Here is an 18,350-nt window from a genome sequence, read left to right as displayed (position 1 = left end):
TAGTGAGCATTCAAATGCATCGAACTAGGAATACAACCACCTCCCTTCTCCCCTCTTTTAGGCCTAGAGCTATATTTTACACCGGTTTCAGATGCCACCATGGTGAAGCAGAGGATGCAGACAGATGCAGTGCAGACAGAGGGAGGAGGCTCCGGGGATTTGGAGTGTTTGATCCAAGGCAGGTCCCTGTGTGCAGCCGGCGGCATGTGGTGTTAGCATAGAAACAGCTGGGTCATGTGGTTATATGTGCAATGTCACCTCTGTGCTACATTAACACAATGGACAGACTCTAACACATTGTCATTGGTGAACAAGCACGTGTGGATGACTCACCTTTGACGATCTGCTTGGCACAGGTGTTGTAGACCTGCTCCTGGGTGGTGTTGGTGGGAAACACTTTGTCGAACACATACGGCCGGCCCTGTGAATGAAGACAACACCGTCACTGTGAAGAAGTGATTAAGATTTAAACTGGTCAGAAGGGCAGCACAGTGTGAGAAAAAAAGTGATATCAATATTTCCTTACAAAACCATAAACCATTCCCAAAGTCCGGAGATTTGTGGCCCCCCCACAGATACGAAGATCCCATGGGGCCCCCCAATAACAAGGATTCACTCATTCAGTTTATCTGTCACATAAAACAGCTTATAAAACAAATAACAGAGTCGATGGAGCTAAACACTGATGTTAAGTATATCATTTTAACAATCATATAGACATTGTCAGTCCAAGTCCATTTTTAATCTGTTAGGTTGACAAGCTTTTGAAGGCCCCCTGCAGTACCTCTGAGGACCCCCAGGGGGGCTCGGACCACACTTTGGGAACCACTGTCCTAAACAATCTTAAAGGAACAAGCCACCGTTTTTCCATACTGAGATATATCATGGTCTCACCTGAGCATAGACGAGTTGATGCGTACCTGTCTGGTCTTCGTGCGTGTGCTCAGTCACGCAAAACGACCAAAGATGTTGTTAGCATTCGGCCTCTCCCAGCATATTCCTATAGCTTCAAACGGGGGTGAAGTTGGAAGCTACTACGCTCTTCCTTGGACACGCACAAAGACCAGACAGGTACGTATCAACTCGTCTATGCTCAGGTAAGAACATATCTCAGTATGGAAAAAAGGTGGCTTGTTCCTTTAAGACAGGGATTTTCATTAAAGGGGGGGTATTATGCAAAATCAACTTTTTCAAGCTTTACATCATGTTATTATGTCATTCCCTCATTAAAAACATGCCTGAAGTGTTGCCTTGGCACATTCACGTATTTCTGAGTAATCTGTAAAAACTCTGATGGCGGCCATTTTAGGGATAGGTTTGCCTGAGTCCTCCTAGGAACGCCCCCACCTCCTGGAGACGCCTCCGAGCTTTCGTCACCAGCCGAGTAACCAACCACTGCTCCTCAGCAGAACCCCCTCCCCACTGATGCCACAGACAGCGTGTGGAGGGGGCGTGTCGGAAAGGGTCAGAGGTTCTTAAAGAGACAGAGGCCTATTTCAAGACATTCGCTACAGCCATTTTGAGAGAGCAATTTTATACAAGGCAGTTATTCTAAGTTACTGCAGTTACAGACCAACAGAAGGTTTCGTCATCATTGTAGTGTGATATAAACTGGTGCTATGTGACTGAAAAAAGCATAATACCCCCTCTTTAAAGTCAATAAATAGAGTTTATAGAAACAAGGCTGAACTGAACTAGGTACATAATGAATCAAACTGAACTTTTGCATTGTGCATTGTAAAGCTAGAGGGAAGTACTCATTGACTTTGCAATTCATAAGGCACATTGAGTTGCCTTGTGTACAAAATGTGCAGTATAAATAAACATGCCTTGCCTTGTGGCTTCTTGCGATATAAATATTGCACAGCCCTTCTGTTCAATTGTCAAAACAACACTTTCTCCAACTGACTGAAAACGCAGCTGTTTTGTCAGAGGAACAGAATGAAGTGCACTGATAGACACCGAATCGTTCACTGTCTGATCAGAAAAAAGTCGCCATTCGGATTTAACCAACTGCTCTGGTCTGGAGAGAAGAAGAACGAGACCAGCTGAACAAGAACATCCTGCATGACCAGGTTATTCCATCAGATATCGGAGCCGATACTGGAAAAAAACATGATATCGGATATCGGCTACAAATATCCAATACTGAACCGATACCAGTTTTGGCTCTCAACACCGTAAATACACAACATTTGCCACCTAAAGCTAAGTGAATACGGGCATGCTGTATGTCATTGTAAAGCTGATTTAGTTTTAACCTCCGCAAACAATTTTTTGATCGCAAAATGCCGCACTAGCAATAGCATGCTAAAGCTAGCGTGTGCATGCTGATGCTAACAAAGGCTGGGAGAGAAGCTAACATAGAAATACCTAAGAAGCCTAATGCAATAAAATAACCACCGCTGAATCTAAGTGTTTGTATTTTAGTTTAATAAATAACTGATCTAACATATTTGTAATGATCAGATCACTTCATGTGAGTGTTTTATATTAATGTAACCTAAAGCCTGTCATTTACCCAAGGAGATTTAGTGTAGAAAAGTCCAGTGATCCTTGTTTAACATTCATCCAAGTTTATCAATAGATATAATTGACAATGTATCTGTAATATCATGACAACAAAATATTATTGATCTTAAAATGGAGAAAAGAGTCAATTCAATTTTTCACTCAGAGAAAGCCACTTTAAAGAAAGTCTTTTGGTATCGGTAAATATCAAATATCGGCAAAAACTCAAACTCCAGTATCGGTATCGGCATCGGTCGCAAAAAAGCTGGATCGGTGCATCTCTAAAAAGAGCGGTTCAGGGAGCATGACGTGCATTGGCCACCACAGAGTCCAGATCTTAACCCCAGAGTTTTTGGGATGTGCTGGAGAAGGCTTTGCGCAGTGGTCACGCTCTCCCACCATGAACACAATTCATACAACAACAATTGATCTTCTGACATTGAAGAAGCTTATTGAAACAATACCACAGGTTTGAAGGAACTAACCATATAACATCATATTAGAGCGTGTGACCTTTTTGTTTTGACTCTTCTCAGTCAGACAGTGTATAAAAACAACAATAAAATGAGAGTATCCGTCTTATGGATGGGAAGCTTGTATCTCGAAAGAATCAAGAAACTGTTTGAGATTTCTGCTCACGTTGGACCTATTCCCCCTGAGTCATTATAAAGCCCATAGTGGAAGCCTGTGCAGCGCAGCACAAAGCTGTACGTGTGTCAGAGTGCAGGCTTTTATAAACCTTTCCTCTAAAACTTGCCACATACTTTACACATTTCCTTTGTGCAGTCAAGAAACTTAAATAGTAAATGTGTGACCGTCTGTTGTTGTTGCTGCTAAATTGCTGATTTTAAAAGTGTCCTTGTAAACACTAAACATTAAAATACATCGCCGTGTTTATGCACTGACTTTCAGCAGTCAGGGTTATTTTTCAGAAGGTCAGGAAAACTGTGCCATTTGCAAAAAGTATGAAACATTTGGTGGGAGTTAGGATGTTTATGCAACTGTGAGGCCAGCGTTACAATGATGTATTACTCTGCAAACTCACAAAATGTTGTTGACTGAGGTTACTTCTCGTATAATAACTCTGTATCAGTTTATATCCCATATCGACGACTGCAACTCTCTCCTGTTTGGTCTCCCGCAAAAAACTCTCCATAACCCCAACTGGTTCAACACTCAGCCGTCCGTATCATCACACACACCCTTCATGAGCCACATCACACCCGTCCTACAACAGCTCCGACTACAAAATCCTGCTCCTCACATTCAAAGCCATCCATAACCTTGCCCATACCTGACTGAGCTCCTTCATATCTCCACACCTTTTCGCTCTCTCCACCTCATTGTTCCTCCTGCCCGCTTCGTCACTATGGGGAGCAGAGCCTTCATCCTCTCTGTTCCCCAGCTCTGGGACACTCTCCCCCTGGCCTCCGCAACACCGACTCACTCCCACACTTCAAATCCAAACTCAAGAAAAGTCTTCTCACTGTGACCATAACTGCACTGTTTTTACACTGCTCACAAAAACTTAGGGCACACTCAAAAAACACAATGTAAGTCCAAGTCAGTCACATTTCTGGGATATCAGACTGTCCAGTTAGGAAGCCACGCTTATTGTGAATCAATTTCACTTGGTGTTGTGGAAATTAAACAGACATTTTTGACTTCTGATGCCTGATGATGCCAGGCCACATGTGGCAAGAGTGTGTCAGCAGTTCCTGCATGATGAAGGTATTGATGTTATGGACTGGCCTGCCCGTTCCCCAGACTTAAATCCAATAGAGCACATCTGGGACATCATGTCTCGGTCCATCCATCAACGCCACGTCGCACCACAGACTGTCCAGGAGCTGACTGATGCTCTAATCCAGGTCTGGGAGGAGATCCCTCAGGAGGACATCCGTGGTCTCATCAGGAGCATGCCCAGGCGTTGTAGGGAGTGCATTCAGGCACGTGGAGGCCACACACACTACTGAGGATGATACAGACTAGTTTTGAGGAATTTCGACAGAATTTGGATCAACCAGTGACCTGAATTGTCACTTTGATTTTGACTATAATTTTGGATCCAGACCTCCAGGGGCTGAGAATTTGATTTCCATTTATCATTCTTATGTTATTTTGTTCTCAACACATTGCCCTACACTATGAAAAAAGATTTTCATCCAAAAAATCAAATTTATTGACATCTAGGATGTGTTTTTTGAGTGTGCCCTAAGTTTTTGTGAGCAGTGTATATACAGTATCTGTTTCTTTGATGTAAGGCAACCATGAGTGCTTAGAAAGGTCTGACAAAGGGGTAGTGACGCCCAAAATGTTATTTTGTGGTGCGAAATAAATTCTTTGGGAAGTGCAACAGCGGTGCAGAGTTTCCAATCCTTTCATCTCACGTACCATCGAACTCCTGCATGCCACTTATTGGGATGTGCGTGTCTGTCTAACCCTCTTGAACTGCTTAAAAAGGCGCCTAACAAAAAAAAAAGTATTATTATTATTCAAATACTTACTATCCCTTTCTGAAATACTGCATTACAAAATAACCCAACATGCTATTGGACTTAGAGGACATGCTAATTGTATAAAACATATAGAAAAATGAAAAGTTTCAGAGAATATCTCGGCTTTCTTGCAGACAAACATGTTAATTTGTTTGATATTTACCACATTACACAGGAAACCTAAAGCTGTAATACCGAAATACTTTGTTTTCAAAGCGCGAAAGCCTCCTGTCCATCACAATTGTTCAGTTGAGTTCATCAGCACGCCTCAGCCGCAGTTCATAGAGACAGACGTGAAAAGGGCGAATCGCTAACGCTAACACTGTCTGACTTCCTCATTCGGCACTGGAGGAAAAAGCAACAGCGCTCATGGTCTGTTTTTCTTTCCCAAATACTGCATTTAGAATGGCGATCTACGGTGCCAAGGGAGTTTACTCTACTACAAGAAAATAATTTGATTACAACAGCTTTAAAGGGCCTATATGATGCAAAATCGACTTTTTGGAGCTTTTAGCCATGTTGTAATGCAATAATGTGATATTTCTTTATCAAAAACATCCCCAGAGTGTTTTTTGGCCTCTTAGCAGCTGCTCCTCCCTCTCCTGGAAAACGACTTACTTGTGACACTCTGTTGTAAGAAATGAATAAATAAATAAAATAAAAAAAGGTTTGCACTGAAAGCTTTGAAGAAGGAGCTCTTTCTAACCTACTCGGGACACGCCTGTTCTTTTCTCTTACCTAATGACAATGTCATGGAGAAAAGCGCGTTTGGCTGCGAGAGGTACTGGACTTTATTCAACCTTCCTAAAGAAGAGGCCACTCGCAAGAAGTTGGAATATCTTTCCGGGATTCGGCGACTCTCAGCCAAAATAGTGTTTTTCTGTGACTGTCTCTTGATGGATGTTTGGTGAACCTTCGCTAGGATCAAAGTGGATTAACTTTTATAACCAACTTGAGTACCATAACGTAAACACCCGATGGAGCGGCCAGGACAGAGCGGTGATTCAATTTTAAGGGGCAGAGTTCACTGAATAGAAGCATCGTGTCTTCCGGGTTTGCAAAATACCCTCAGAAAATACTTATATTTCTCACAAAAAATAGTACTCCATAGTGGTAGAGGTACAATATATCATATAAATGCCTAGTTTACTTTGGGGTGGCTAAAATAGCATGATACAGATCCTATAAAATACTCCCTGTGTCATTCCCACATCCACCACATGGGCAGGAACCTGTCTCTGCCTAATGAGATCGATATCACACATGTGGCTCCGGCATTGATGCTTTCTCTAAAAGCGTGACGACTCACAGATCATGAGGAAATCCCGGATTGGATTAGAATGGTTTTGCTCCTCTTACAGAGTCTCATGTCCTCACTTAAGGAGATCATCTAATCAGCCACATCTGTTTGCTGCTGGATTGCATAATGTATGGCAAAAGACCACCATACGAGTGGTAATCTCCATCATCTCTAAATAGAAAGAGGACACTTGAGCTGATTGTCCTTGACCAGAGCGCGATAGTGTCTCCTCATTGTGCTGCTGATGAACTCCAAGCACACTGGAAAACACAAGCCTCTCTGTTTATTCGTTTTTTCTGCTGTACAGTGAGAGGCGGCGGGTGTGAGCTCAGAGCGGCGCGACGCCTTGGGCAAAAGACTGGCTGACCCCAAGAGAGAGGCAGACAGACAGCCCACATCAGAGGTGAAGCCATTAGAGACAGCGTTCAAGGGCGCGGAGCACACAGATGGATGTGTGTGGAGTGGAGCAGAGGAATAGCAAAGGGGGCAAAATAAAGTAGTCAGCCTGAAACAAATGTCGGCATAGGAGCGAGGACGGAAAGAGGAGAGATCACTTAAAGAGGCAAAAGCAGGTCTTATATCAGCATCCAGGTCAGGGAGCATAAAACCACACATTTCATTCAAACCGCAGGTGACTGGGGATTTCAAGCTACTTCAGCCTTTTCGCTCAGCTCCGGAAAAAGTAATATGTATGTTTACAAATGCGCATGAGGAAACGTCTCTGTGGATGCTTGGATTTCTATTTTATACTTTAGGATTTTGTTTCTGGAGCGTGTTTGCTTTTTTTAAGATTTACTTCCAAGTAAAATGCGATAAATCGTCTCACACACTATTATCTAATGCTCCATGGCTTAGAAGTAACTGCTGCAACAACAGAGATGTATAAAACTCTCTTATCTACAGCTTATGCATTTTTAATGAACTCTATTAGGTACTTATGTTCAGGATGTTATTTACACAATAGTAGATAACTGTCTGCGGCTCAGGACATTTAATGTGTACATTTATTGGATCATTGTAAGCACTGTATTACTGTTGCAGCCAAAACTATGTTACTCAGCATTTCTTTTACATTTTGGCGAAGTGGAGTGTCTTTTGGGCAGTCGATGCAGCTGAACTCATTGTCACCTGTTTTTGCCTCAATAGAAAAGGAAAAGTTTGTTTTTATTTTTTATCTTCACTTAACTTAAATGAATTCACTTGCACACTTCCACCAGAGGAATCGTCTGTCTTTGATGTGACTGCCCCAAAAGATTAACTAAATGAATCGTCACTTAAAGCAGAACTAAGTAACTCATGCCCCTAGAGGCCATAAGCGCCAGGCGTCGTAGCATGTTGCGTTTTTTTTACTCTTTAATTGTTCGTGAGAGTAAATACTACGCTGACAGAAAAGACAAAGAGATAGAGAGGGATATTGTACATCCGATTACACAATGGGGATCATTTTTTTCACTCAATCTTGGTAAATACTGTTTAAGTGGCGCTAGCCCGCAGTTAGCTTTGCTCGTTAGCCTGTTAGATTCTTCTGCGTGATTCCATTAGTGTGTATTGCACCTCCGACCTGGTGCAGGAAAAGTTGCAATTGTGGTTTTCTGGTCAGAGACACCAGGGGGAGATGAAAAAAACCCCAATCATCCCATTAACACTTGTATTAAAGGGACTACGGAAAGGATTTATTATGGTAAACAAGTCACTTAGTTCTGCTTTAAGAGTGTCATTGTGGCACTGCAAGAATCAGTGAGCTCGATGCTACACACTGTGACGGTTGATGAGAGAGATTCGTTGGGTAATACAGGGTCAATATTCAAGCACTGAGCAATCTCGTCTGACAGCAAGAACGTGTCATCTTTGATTCCCGCACCGGGTGGGGTGAAGCTAGTATATCCCTGAGTTTACAACACAATTTCACACATACATCTGGGATTCAACTTATAAACCATCCCCTAATGCTACATTGTGAAAATTAGACGCCGAAAAGGTTCAAGCTTGTCAAACAGGATTCCCATACCCAGAGCCACCTTAACCAATGGGCTAGCAGGGGCTGGAGCCCAAGGGCCTACCATAGACAAGGGCCTATCAGAATTAAGGGGAAAAAAATAAGAAAGGGTGATTTGTTGATTTTAATGTCAATCACTTCACTTTGCAGCATGACAAACTGTATGCGATGATTGTGCTAAGCTCCTATGTGTGTACCTGGAGTAGGCCCGCCCTACCTGGCCCAGAGGGATACATCTAGGAATAGCAGGGTTTTTGTGGGATTTAGGGTTAGGGTTATAGGTTAGCATTAGGGTTAGAGTTTGCGCTGAGGGGGGTGGGGGCCTACAATTCTGTTTAAGCTCCAGGGCCTATGGCTACATTAAGGTGGGCCTGCCCATACCACAAAAACATACAATATGGTCTCCTCAGGACTCCTCAATGAAAGAGGTAAGAGGGAATTTCTTTGTTAGCAATGACAAAAACATGCAGATGATGGAAGAAAGTCGGAGAGAACTGGGGTTAAGATGCCAGCTGTCAAAGAGAGATTAGTTTTAGCTAATGTCATAAACTAAAAACAATGAGTAATGACAAGATAACAACTCTAGAACTCTAGGAAGCAGCTGGAAAACAGATGCTGAGCCTGCTTTCACGTGAAGCACAATACGATCTCTTTCTGATTAGTTTTAAAACTCTCACGCATTTGGTACATCTGGTTCTGTTCCTCATATAAAGCTCAGCCACAGACGCCTAAACGCCACCTCAGTCTGAGATAGAATAGAACACTCATAACACCCTCACAGACGATACAGCTCCACAGTCAGAGTGATCCGATTTCTTCACGGATCTATAATGGACATGGTACCGCTGCTTCTGACTTGTCGCCAATTCACCCCAGAGAGATTCTCCACATAGAAGCGTAATAAAAACTGCTGCAAACTGCTGGTGTTTGGCTGACGGAGGGAACTTCAACTTTCAAACAGGTTGAATTTCGTGGTGAATATCGTTTAATTCCACAACATTGATGTTTTGTGTCTTGGAAATCAAAAGGTTGCTTTAAACTTATTGTTAAGTCAATAGTCTGGTTCACTATGTAATTCGCCGGATCTTTGTGGAGAGGATCAAAACTATATATTTTTGAAAACTATTAAATAAGCAGGAAAGCATGTAAAAAAAATAAAAAGGTGCAATATTAGCGGTAATAAATCGACCAAACATTTATATGGGGGGTAAAATTCCTTTTGGACGTTCCAATCAAAAAAGTCAATGAAACCCTTGTCATATGTTTCATGGTGTTACCGTGGCGATGACCTGAACTCCCCGTTTACTCTAATGGAAAAATTGCACAATTTTACCAAATGACGAGGGCAAATGGAAACATTGTTTTCCTCATCGCTTTTACCATAAGGTTTCCAAACATATATAGTTTTCATACAAAACAATCCCACAACAGTGGAAATCTAAACATAGTGAACCAGACTGTAAGTTAAAGGGACTTTACAGAGTTTAAAAATGTTAAAATGGTGTAGTTCCCTCCCCCTACATGTTCCAGCAATGTCCTAATGTGTAGAATGAGCTCAGACCTGTTCACCACAACTGCCTCTAAAATCCTGCACTGTCACTCAAAAAGTTGTGACTTCGGGTCTGAAGTGCCGTCATGCACGAGCTTAATATAGAAGCTGCAGTTACACGTATGACCTGAGGTGGCAGTAGTGAGTATAAAATGGCCAACTTGCATCTAGTCCCTTTAAGTTTGTAGGATTAAGCCCGACTCTGACCCGCGCTGGCCCAGCAGACGGTGAAAACCAGTCCCCTATATTTCCTGGGCTGCAAACACAAAAGTAACAGAAGAAAATAAAATACTTATGTTGAAACCATGTTGGGTTTCCAATCTACACAATATGTGATTCAGTGCACACGCCAGTGTTAATTTTGACAACATATTTTAATTTAGTTTTAGTCTTAGTCTTTTGACGAAAATGTACTTCGATTTTAGTCTAGTTTTAGTCCAAAAAAATATCTTCAATTTTAGTCTAGTTTTAGTCGACTAAAATTGCAAGTTAATTTAGTCGACTAAATTTAAGACGAATTTAGTCGACTTTGCATTGATAATATTCATTATAATCATATTTAATCTTGTTCCTCTGCTTCATGGAGCTGCTCCACATGAACAAAGCTCAGACCTGATCCTTTGGCAGAGAATTTACATGATCTGAGGCTCTTTCAGACGGTCAATAGAAGTTTGGATGATTTTAGTCTCTCCTTTTCATTTTTATTTAGTCTTATTTTAGTCGACTAAAATATCTGGACATTTTAGTCATAGTTTTAGTCTCATGAAAAACTTTGAATTTAGTTTTAGTCCAATTTTAGTCGTCAAAAATATCACTTTGACTAAAATTAAGACTAAATATTTTAGTCGACGAAATTAACACTGGCACACGCCAATCAATTTCATTCTTTATTTTTTAAACGTTTTTGGCTTTAGCTGAGTAACTGAGCGCATTTTCTACAGTTGTGTTTTTGTTGCATTTTTTTTTTCTTTTTGTCATTTGGAAGCGTTTTTGTCTCTTTTTTGTCTCTTTTTTACACTTTTTTGTCCATTTTATTGTATTGTCTTATTGCTGCTTTTCTGGTGCGTTTTTGTATCGACTTTGACGTATTTTTTTCAAGAAGCTTTTAGAGGTTAAGAGATTAAGTGAGGTCAATACAGGATGATGAAGAGTGGGGAGACATTCATCAAACTGTCAGGACTAGAACCCACACCGCCGATAATGTAGGAGTATTTGGCCGACATGTGCTACATCTTTACCAACTTAACAAACAGCGAGCAGCGCACTCCTTCCTCCTCTAAAGAATACATCTGTGGAGCACTGTTTGGTCACTCAATATACTTTAATGGACGTGCAGCGACACAGCACAAAGTCAATAAGATGTATAGTCCTCATAAGCCTCTACCAGGCTCCTGTACACTTCATTAGGCCAGACTCATTTCATTCACTGCTGAAGCAAGATGAATGTTGATGTTTTCTCTCTTCACTCTGGGCTTGAGAGGAAAATAAAACTACTATTTGCCCTTTTCCCCCCCGGAGCAACGGCTGAAATCTCCCCAGCTCTGGAGCGAGAGCCACAGTGACCTCCCACACAAGAGTCTATGCATCATCAGAAAAACACTAATCCTAAATCCTCTGGTGCGTGCTCTCCAGTTAATGACTTGCAACTAATAAAGTCAGTGTCTGAACAGGAACGCTAACATTAACTTAAATACTAAATGAAAAATTCTCTTGTGAAATGTATTTTTATTTGTGAAACTTTTGTATAAGCTCACTTGTTTATTCATTCATTTTAAACTTCGCACTGTCGCTGCAGCCAGCTGTACAGTCTGTCCCAGCAGATGGCATGAATGGAGTTGGCATTTCAATGTACCGCTGCCAGCTCGTCACAGGGCTTTTTGCCAGCTATCTCCCAAAATAAAATATAGGTATCTAAAGTTTGATAGCTCTGTTTGAACGGCACCTCAGCACTGTCTAGGGATACGGAGATCGAGATTGTGTCATGGATGGAGATTTTACAATGGAACCCGGTACTCAAGTTAGCATTCATGTCATGGTTTAGTATTCTGATAATTACCAGAAGTGAAATGGCCTTTAATCAACTTGTTACGCGGCTCCTTAGTGCACTTTTTAAGTCATATTATCAGCTAGAAGGTCCTGGGTTAGATTCCCACCTTTGTGTTTTGACCACTTGTAGAATACAAAATGGGTCCAGCAACATTTGTCGCTGAACTGAGTAACTCATGCCCCTAGAGGCCATAAGCGCCACTGCAGGTGTTGTATCATGTTACGCTTTTTACTCATTAATTGTCCATGAGAGTAAATACTACGCTGACAGAAAAGACAAAGTGAGAGAGGGATATTGTACAACCAATTACACAATGGAGATATTTTTTTTCACTCAAACTTGGCTGTAAATACTGGTTAAGTGGAGCTAGCCCACAGTTAGCTTTGCCCGTTAGCCTGTTTTTGCTTCTTCGTCGTGATCCCATTAGTGTGTAAGCTGCAAGTGTGGTTTTCTGTCTAGAGACACCAAGGGGAGATGAAAGACCCTCCAATCATCCCATCAACACTTGTATTACCCCCAGAGGGACTACGGAAAGGATTTATTAAGGTAAAAAAGTTACTTAGTGCTGCTTTAAGCGAATAACTCATTCTAAGTTTCAACAAAAATGCACCTTAATAAATCTAAGGCAGGTATCTCCAACCAGTAGCTCACCAAGCCTCTCCAGGTAGCTCGCCAAAGACTTTCTAAATCTCTACACGCTTGATAACTCAAATTTTAGATGTATTTTCTGTTTGTTCTGAACATGCTGAACACAGTCTGTGAACAATTGGTTCAATATAGTAAAGTATAAGGACTAAACTCAAGTCACTAATAATAGTAATTCTTTTGGGTGAACTCCACCTAAGTTGCGTTTTTCAAGTGTTTTTGAACATAAGTAGCTCTCTGATGTTCATATTGTGTAAAAGTAGCTTGTTGGGTAAAAAAGGTTGGAGATCCCAGATCTACGTAAGGGGATGAGTTGCTTTTGTCCTAAACAAAACAATTTGGGGATTTTGGCCATAATGTTCAGTGTTGGTTGAGTGGTTTGCACATCAAGGTCCTGTGCAGGGCAGGACTTTCTTTGTGGAGTTTGCATAGAATTCTGTGTTGGGTGGGTTTCCTCTGGGTGCTCCTGTTTCCCCCATCAATCTGAAACATCCACAATAGGTTGATCTGTAGGTCTCCGGGTGCACCAGCTGCACTGCCGTCGCTCACTTCAGAGGCATTGAAGGGCAGGTCAAACACAAAGGACAAAATTCCCAGCAGAGACAAAGCAAACATAGCTTTACTCACTACTAGGTCGACCAATATGTATTTTCTCAGGCAGATGCCAATTTTAGGGCATTATGAATGGCCGATGCTGTCACACTGCCAGTATTTTTGCAGATTTTTTCAAAATGTCTCTTCTATAATCCTGTGTATCATGCCTCTGGTCCAAACTATGTGTGACAGCATAGGGCTGCTTTATTTAGGACATTAATGTTAAGCATGGTGCCTCAGAGGGAGTTCATTTGAAAGACAAAAATCAGCAGATCCCAAAACCAAAAATAGTAAGTCTCTGTGGCTTATGCTTCCCAAATTATCAGCAAATGTCTGCAACAACAAATTAAATTCGCTGCGAGCCTCGGTGGTGTACAAACTTGTGACCGATTCCCACTACGATGTCTCTCAGCACCATTGAGGCCTAAGAACGTGTGTGGGGGGGGGCATATTTTAAGGTTCTGACTGGGCTCTTTCCAATGCAATAAACGTGAAGTCTCTTACTGGCCGATAGCCGATGTGGTCGACCTCTACTTTACAGCATTAGACCCAGAACCCTACAGGACTGACTCTTCTCACTGTAAATCAATCCCTCGACATGGAATTGAATAAACCTGCATGTTACAACGGGGGCAGTGATGCTTCACAGGAGAACGCGTCTTCATCCTAATGAGCTCATCTATTTCTCTCCTGCTTCGTAATCACAGCTGCAGATACAAACAAGCACCCCATCAGAAACAATTAGGTCCGCCCCACAATCATCTGCTTCACACATGCACCGTACATGCCATCAAAAACATGGCAGGGCAGAAGAGCGCATTATAGAAATGTTACATAAGGTGGATGAAAAAAACAAAGCTCTTTACCAATCATTTTGTTCTGATAGGCTGCCCAGGCTGTAATCGTCCCTCTTCTGCATAATAACGATAATAACCCACATGCACCGAAGCACAAGAGCCGTCTTTAACATGCCTGTCAAGTATAGCCTCCATTTACCCAGGAGCTGTGGCTGTCTGTTCAATTGGTTAATTAAGAAAAGATGTAATTATGTCAGAGGCACATGGTAAAGAAGACTGGGACGGATTGCAAAATAATGTATCCAATTACGCGCGTTCATCGCTCTGGATTGGCCGCGCAATGTTGAGCAGCCAGAAGCAGCGTCCAGCCGGCAATCTGCGGAGCTCTGCCAAAGCCGAGGCGAGATAGAAAATCATAGGAGGGAAGGAAAAAAAAATTAGACAATTAAAAATCTGCAGAGACGAGATTGGAGGCCCAGTAATGAACAAAGTTTCAGAGGAGGAGTGCAGAAGAGCTGAAAAACAAGATTAAGTCGAACAAAATAGCTACGAGAAGACAGTGGCAAGGGAGTGGTTATAAATGGATGCTGAATGCGGGACTTAATGAGCCCTAAGAGCAACACGTGGAACAAAACCCGGGCAAAAAGACAATGATGGAGGAGGCAAGGGGAGAATGTAAACAAATCATTTAACAAGAGCCACATGCAAACATATTAATCGGCTCTTATTCTGCAGAGCGACTGCCGAAAAAGACATTCCCTGTTTATTTTAACATCGTCTGTCCACATAATGATCTGTTACTTAACTGGAACCAGAGTATTTGGAGACGATAAGTAGGTTTCAGCAGATTACAAAACAGCACTAGACTTAAGGGGGACATATCATGTATAGAAAGGCTTTTTAGCATTAAGGCGAGACACTGCAGGTGAATAGGGAAAAAAATAAATGTAGAGATGTCCATTTGAAACTTTTGCATTACTGATACAAATATGAGAAAAAAATGCATTGCATTTTTTTCAATTTTGTCATATAAAAATAAGGCATTTTGTGCATGACAATGGCCAAAATTGCCTATATTTTGGGCAATGAAATCTAAATAATGGATTGAGCCAGATTATGGGGGCAGACTGACCATTTACCACGTGGCTATAATGTGTTGTTTATATCCTAATCTCTTATTATGTCAGTGGACATGTATGGAATTCTATCCTTTTATATTTTGGCTGCGGCCCCTAGTGGCCGGAGTAAGCATTCTGGTTATTTATATACTCTGCACAGGAATGGGCTCAAGTCTTCCTTTATCTTTTTATTCAGGAAGATATGCTCGACAAGTCTTGGGCCAGTTTAAATCCTCTCGTGGGCCGGCTCGGGCCTGCAGGCCTTGTGTTTGACATGTGTGTTTTACAAGTATGAAATAATGTTGCGATGGCGACAGTGACACTGAGACACAGGAGCCCAGAGCTCCCTCTGCAGGCAGCCGTGGGAATGACACTCCAAAGCTCCGTGATGAACACACTTTGGGGGTTATTTATCAAGGCAGGTGCTAAATAGTGGGTGCAAGCTCAAAAATAAAATATGCTCTTGTGCTATTGCACTTAATTTACAGTTTGATGCTGCTTGTGGGCCTCAAATCTGTGTAAATGAGATGAAAAATGCACAAATGACTCGGCTGCTGATCCACTTTTGCACCTGCTACTTGTTTAACACAACGCTTGGTAAATGACCCTATTTGAGCGCGAAACTGCTCAGAACTGATCTGATGTTGGATTATGGGCTCTGTTCTGTTCTGTGGATTATGGGCTTTAAAATGTGGACAGTTTTGTGTTTTATCTGTACAGTATAATGAATTCAAGAAGAACAGATTCGAGCGCTTCAGTAAGAAAGAACCAAAGCAAGCAGGATTACTCAAACAAATGAAGGGAAATACTCCTCCAGATGTGCTTTTGATGAAGGAACAATGTTATAACATGATTAAAAGCTTGAAAAAGTAGATTTTGCATGATATGTTTCCTTTAAACGGAGGAGCAAAGTCGTAGAGAGAGGCAAAATTTCGTACCGGTGCCACATATGCAAAAGGTCACAGCTCGGCGAAGGTTAGCGAGCTAGTAAATCAGAAAGTTAATGGATAAAAAGTGTGGTTGGCTTTTATGAACGATTATTTCTACTATCTCTTCCCACTCACTGATGCCCCAGGCCCTTATGCTATGAGGCTATACTGCAGGTGTGTCAGTGAGTCGGCAAGGAACATTAGTAAAATTAGGCAAGTTGTAAACAGTACATCGTGTGTCATTGGATTATTAGACGATGAAATTTTATTTGCCACGTTCAGTGTCTGTGTACAATGTGTGAGTGACAGGGTGGATGGGTGACTGGTTCCTGCAAAGCACTTTGGGCCTGATGAAGGACGAAAAGTGTTTTACAAGTTGAGACCATACACCATTTACCATTCAATTCATAAAAGGAATGTTTGATCTGCTAAAATATCAAGCCAAATGCTTTATGCAAAAAACCTTTAGATATTTTCACTTCTTTACTTTACTTTGGAGATGAAAGCATTTAGTTCTCTGTAGCCCTTGGTAATGTTGTGCTTGCTTTGAATCCATTACTAAAGGACCACTGCACACTGTTTTATGTCTTATTATTTTCTGTTTAAAATGTATGTATTAGGGCTGGGACAAAACATCAGATCGGATGCTTCAATTGTAATGATTTGGTCTGTCGTTCCCTCGTTTTGTTGTCTTGTCTCCGGTCTCGTCCTGTGTTCTGTCCTTGTGATTTTGCTTTTCTTCCCCTGTGTTAATTGCCTGCCCCGCCCTGGTGTGTTTCACCTGTGCTCCGTTTCCTCAACTATTTATACCCCCTGTGTTTCCCTTGTCCTTTGTCGTGTCATTGTCTATGTCAGCCCCGGCTTGTTTGAGTTTTGGTTCAGTGATCTCTGGATATAGTTATTTTAGATTTCTTGTTATTAAACATCAGCAGTTTTGTTGCCGTCCTTCATTTTTGGTTTTATTTTCTTCGCGCCACCTTCAACCATGACATCAATGCCAAGTATCGATACTTTATCAAGTATTGCAATTCTTTCAATACTTGTGTTTGGAGCCATTTTTATTATCATAAACACACATGTGCGTTAATGCACTTTCCAATCTTAAAGCAGTACAAAGTAACTTGTTTACATTAATAAATCCTTTTCGTAGTCCCTCTGGGGGTAATAGAAGTGTTAATGGTGTGATAGGAGGGTCATTCATCTCCCCCTGGTGTCTCTGGACAGAAAACCACAATTGCAACTTGACTGGACCGGAGCAACCAATACACACTAATGGAGTCACGAAGAAGAAGCTAACAGGCTAACGGGCAAAGCTAACTGCGGGCTAGCGCCACTTAAACAGTATTTACAACCAAGTTTGAGTGAAAAAAAATAGCTCCATTGAGTAATTGGATGAACAATATCCCTCTCTCCCTTTGTCTTTTCTGTCAGCGCAATATTTACTCTCACGGACAATTAATAAGTAAAAAAATGGCAATTTGCTACGACCCCTGCAGTTCCGCTAATGGCCTCTAGGGGAATGAGTTACTTAGAATTGCTTTAAAGCAGAACTAAGTAAATCATGCCCCTAGAGGCCATAAGCGCCACTGCAGGTGTCGTGGCATGTGTTTGTTTACTCATTAATTGTCTGTGAGAGTAAATACGCTGACAGAAAAGACAAAGGGAGAGAGGGATATTGTTCATCCAATTACACAATGGAGAAAATGTTTTTCACTCAAACCTGGCTGTAAATACAAAGTGGCGCTAGCCTGTTAGCCTGGTAACTTCTTCGTTATGATTCTATTAGTGTGTATTGCGCCTCCGACCCGTAGGCACCGAAGTTGCAAGCGTAGTTTTCTGGCCAGAGACACAAGGGGGCGATGAAACACCCCCCAAACCATCCCATTAACACTTGTATTACCCCCAGAGGGACGACAAAAAGGATTTATTAGGTAAACAAGTGACTTAGTACTTCTTTAAAACTTCGATTAATGTCAAATGGCATTGGGTTTATAAACTTTGGACACATTACTTTTTACACTGGTTGTTAAAGTAAACATATTACTAATCATAATTACTTACTGTATCGCAATCCGTATCCAAAAAGTGGATCGACCGTGCCCTATTATTTACATTGTTTACCATAGTTTCCGCACTGTATTGTTACTTAGCGAGCTTGTTGTTGCTACGGTGCAACGACAAGGCTGCCGACAGATCTGCTTTACAACCTGAAAGATGTGAAACGTGCTTAAAAACTCATCCCCGTGAATAAATGAAACATTAAGAATGTATTAGGTAAGTTAAGAAGGAGTGCAGGCCTCAAGGGACAATTTAAACAGTCTAAAGTAGCTTTCTCTGTCACAGTTTGAGATCAGAAAGCTCAAGAG

The 18,350-nt window shown here is 41.5% G+C and overlaps 1 protein-coding gene across 2 annotated transcripts in view; it reads right to left on the bottom strand.

Annotated features, from left to right (window-relative positions):
- kif5ab (kinesin family member 5A, b) overlaps window positions 1-18,350 on the bottom strand; it is a 160,495-nt gene that overhangs the window by 104,354 nt on the left and 37,791 nt on the right. For both annotated transcript variants that reach the window (XM_079579228.1, XM_079579229.1), the window contains exon 2: window positions 334-421. In XM_079579228.1, coding sequence (XP_079435354.1) covers window positions 334-421 — 88 coding nt within the window. The remainder of the gene's footprint in view (window positions 1-333; window positions 422-18,350) is intronic.

This window comes from Gobius niger, assembly GCF_951799975.1.
Source record: "Gobius niger genome assembly, chromosome: 20".
Lineage (NCBI taxonomy): Eukaryota > Metazoa > Chordata > Actinopteri > Gobiiformes > Gobiidae > Gobius > Gobius niger.
The sequence above is the reverse complement of the archived record's forward strand: the minus strand, read 5'-3'. Positions and strand labels throughout refer to the sequence as shown.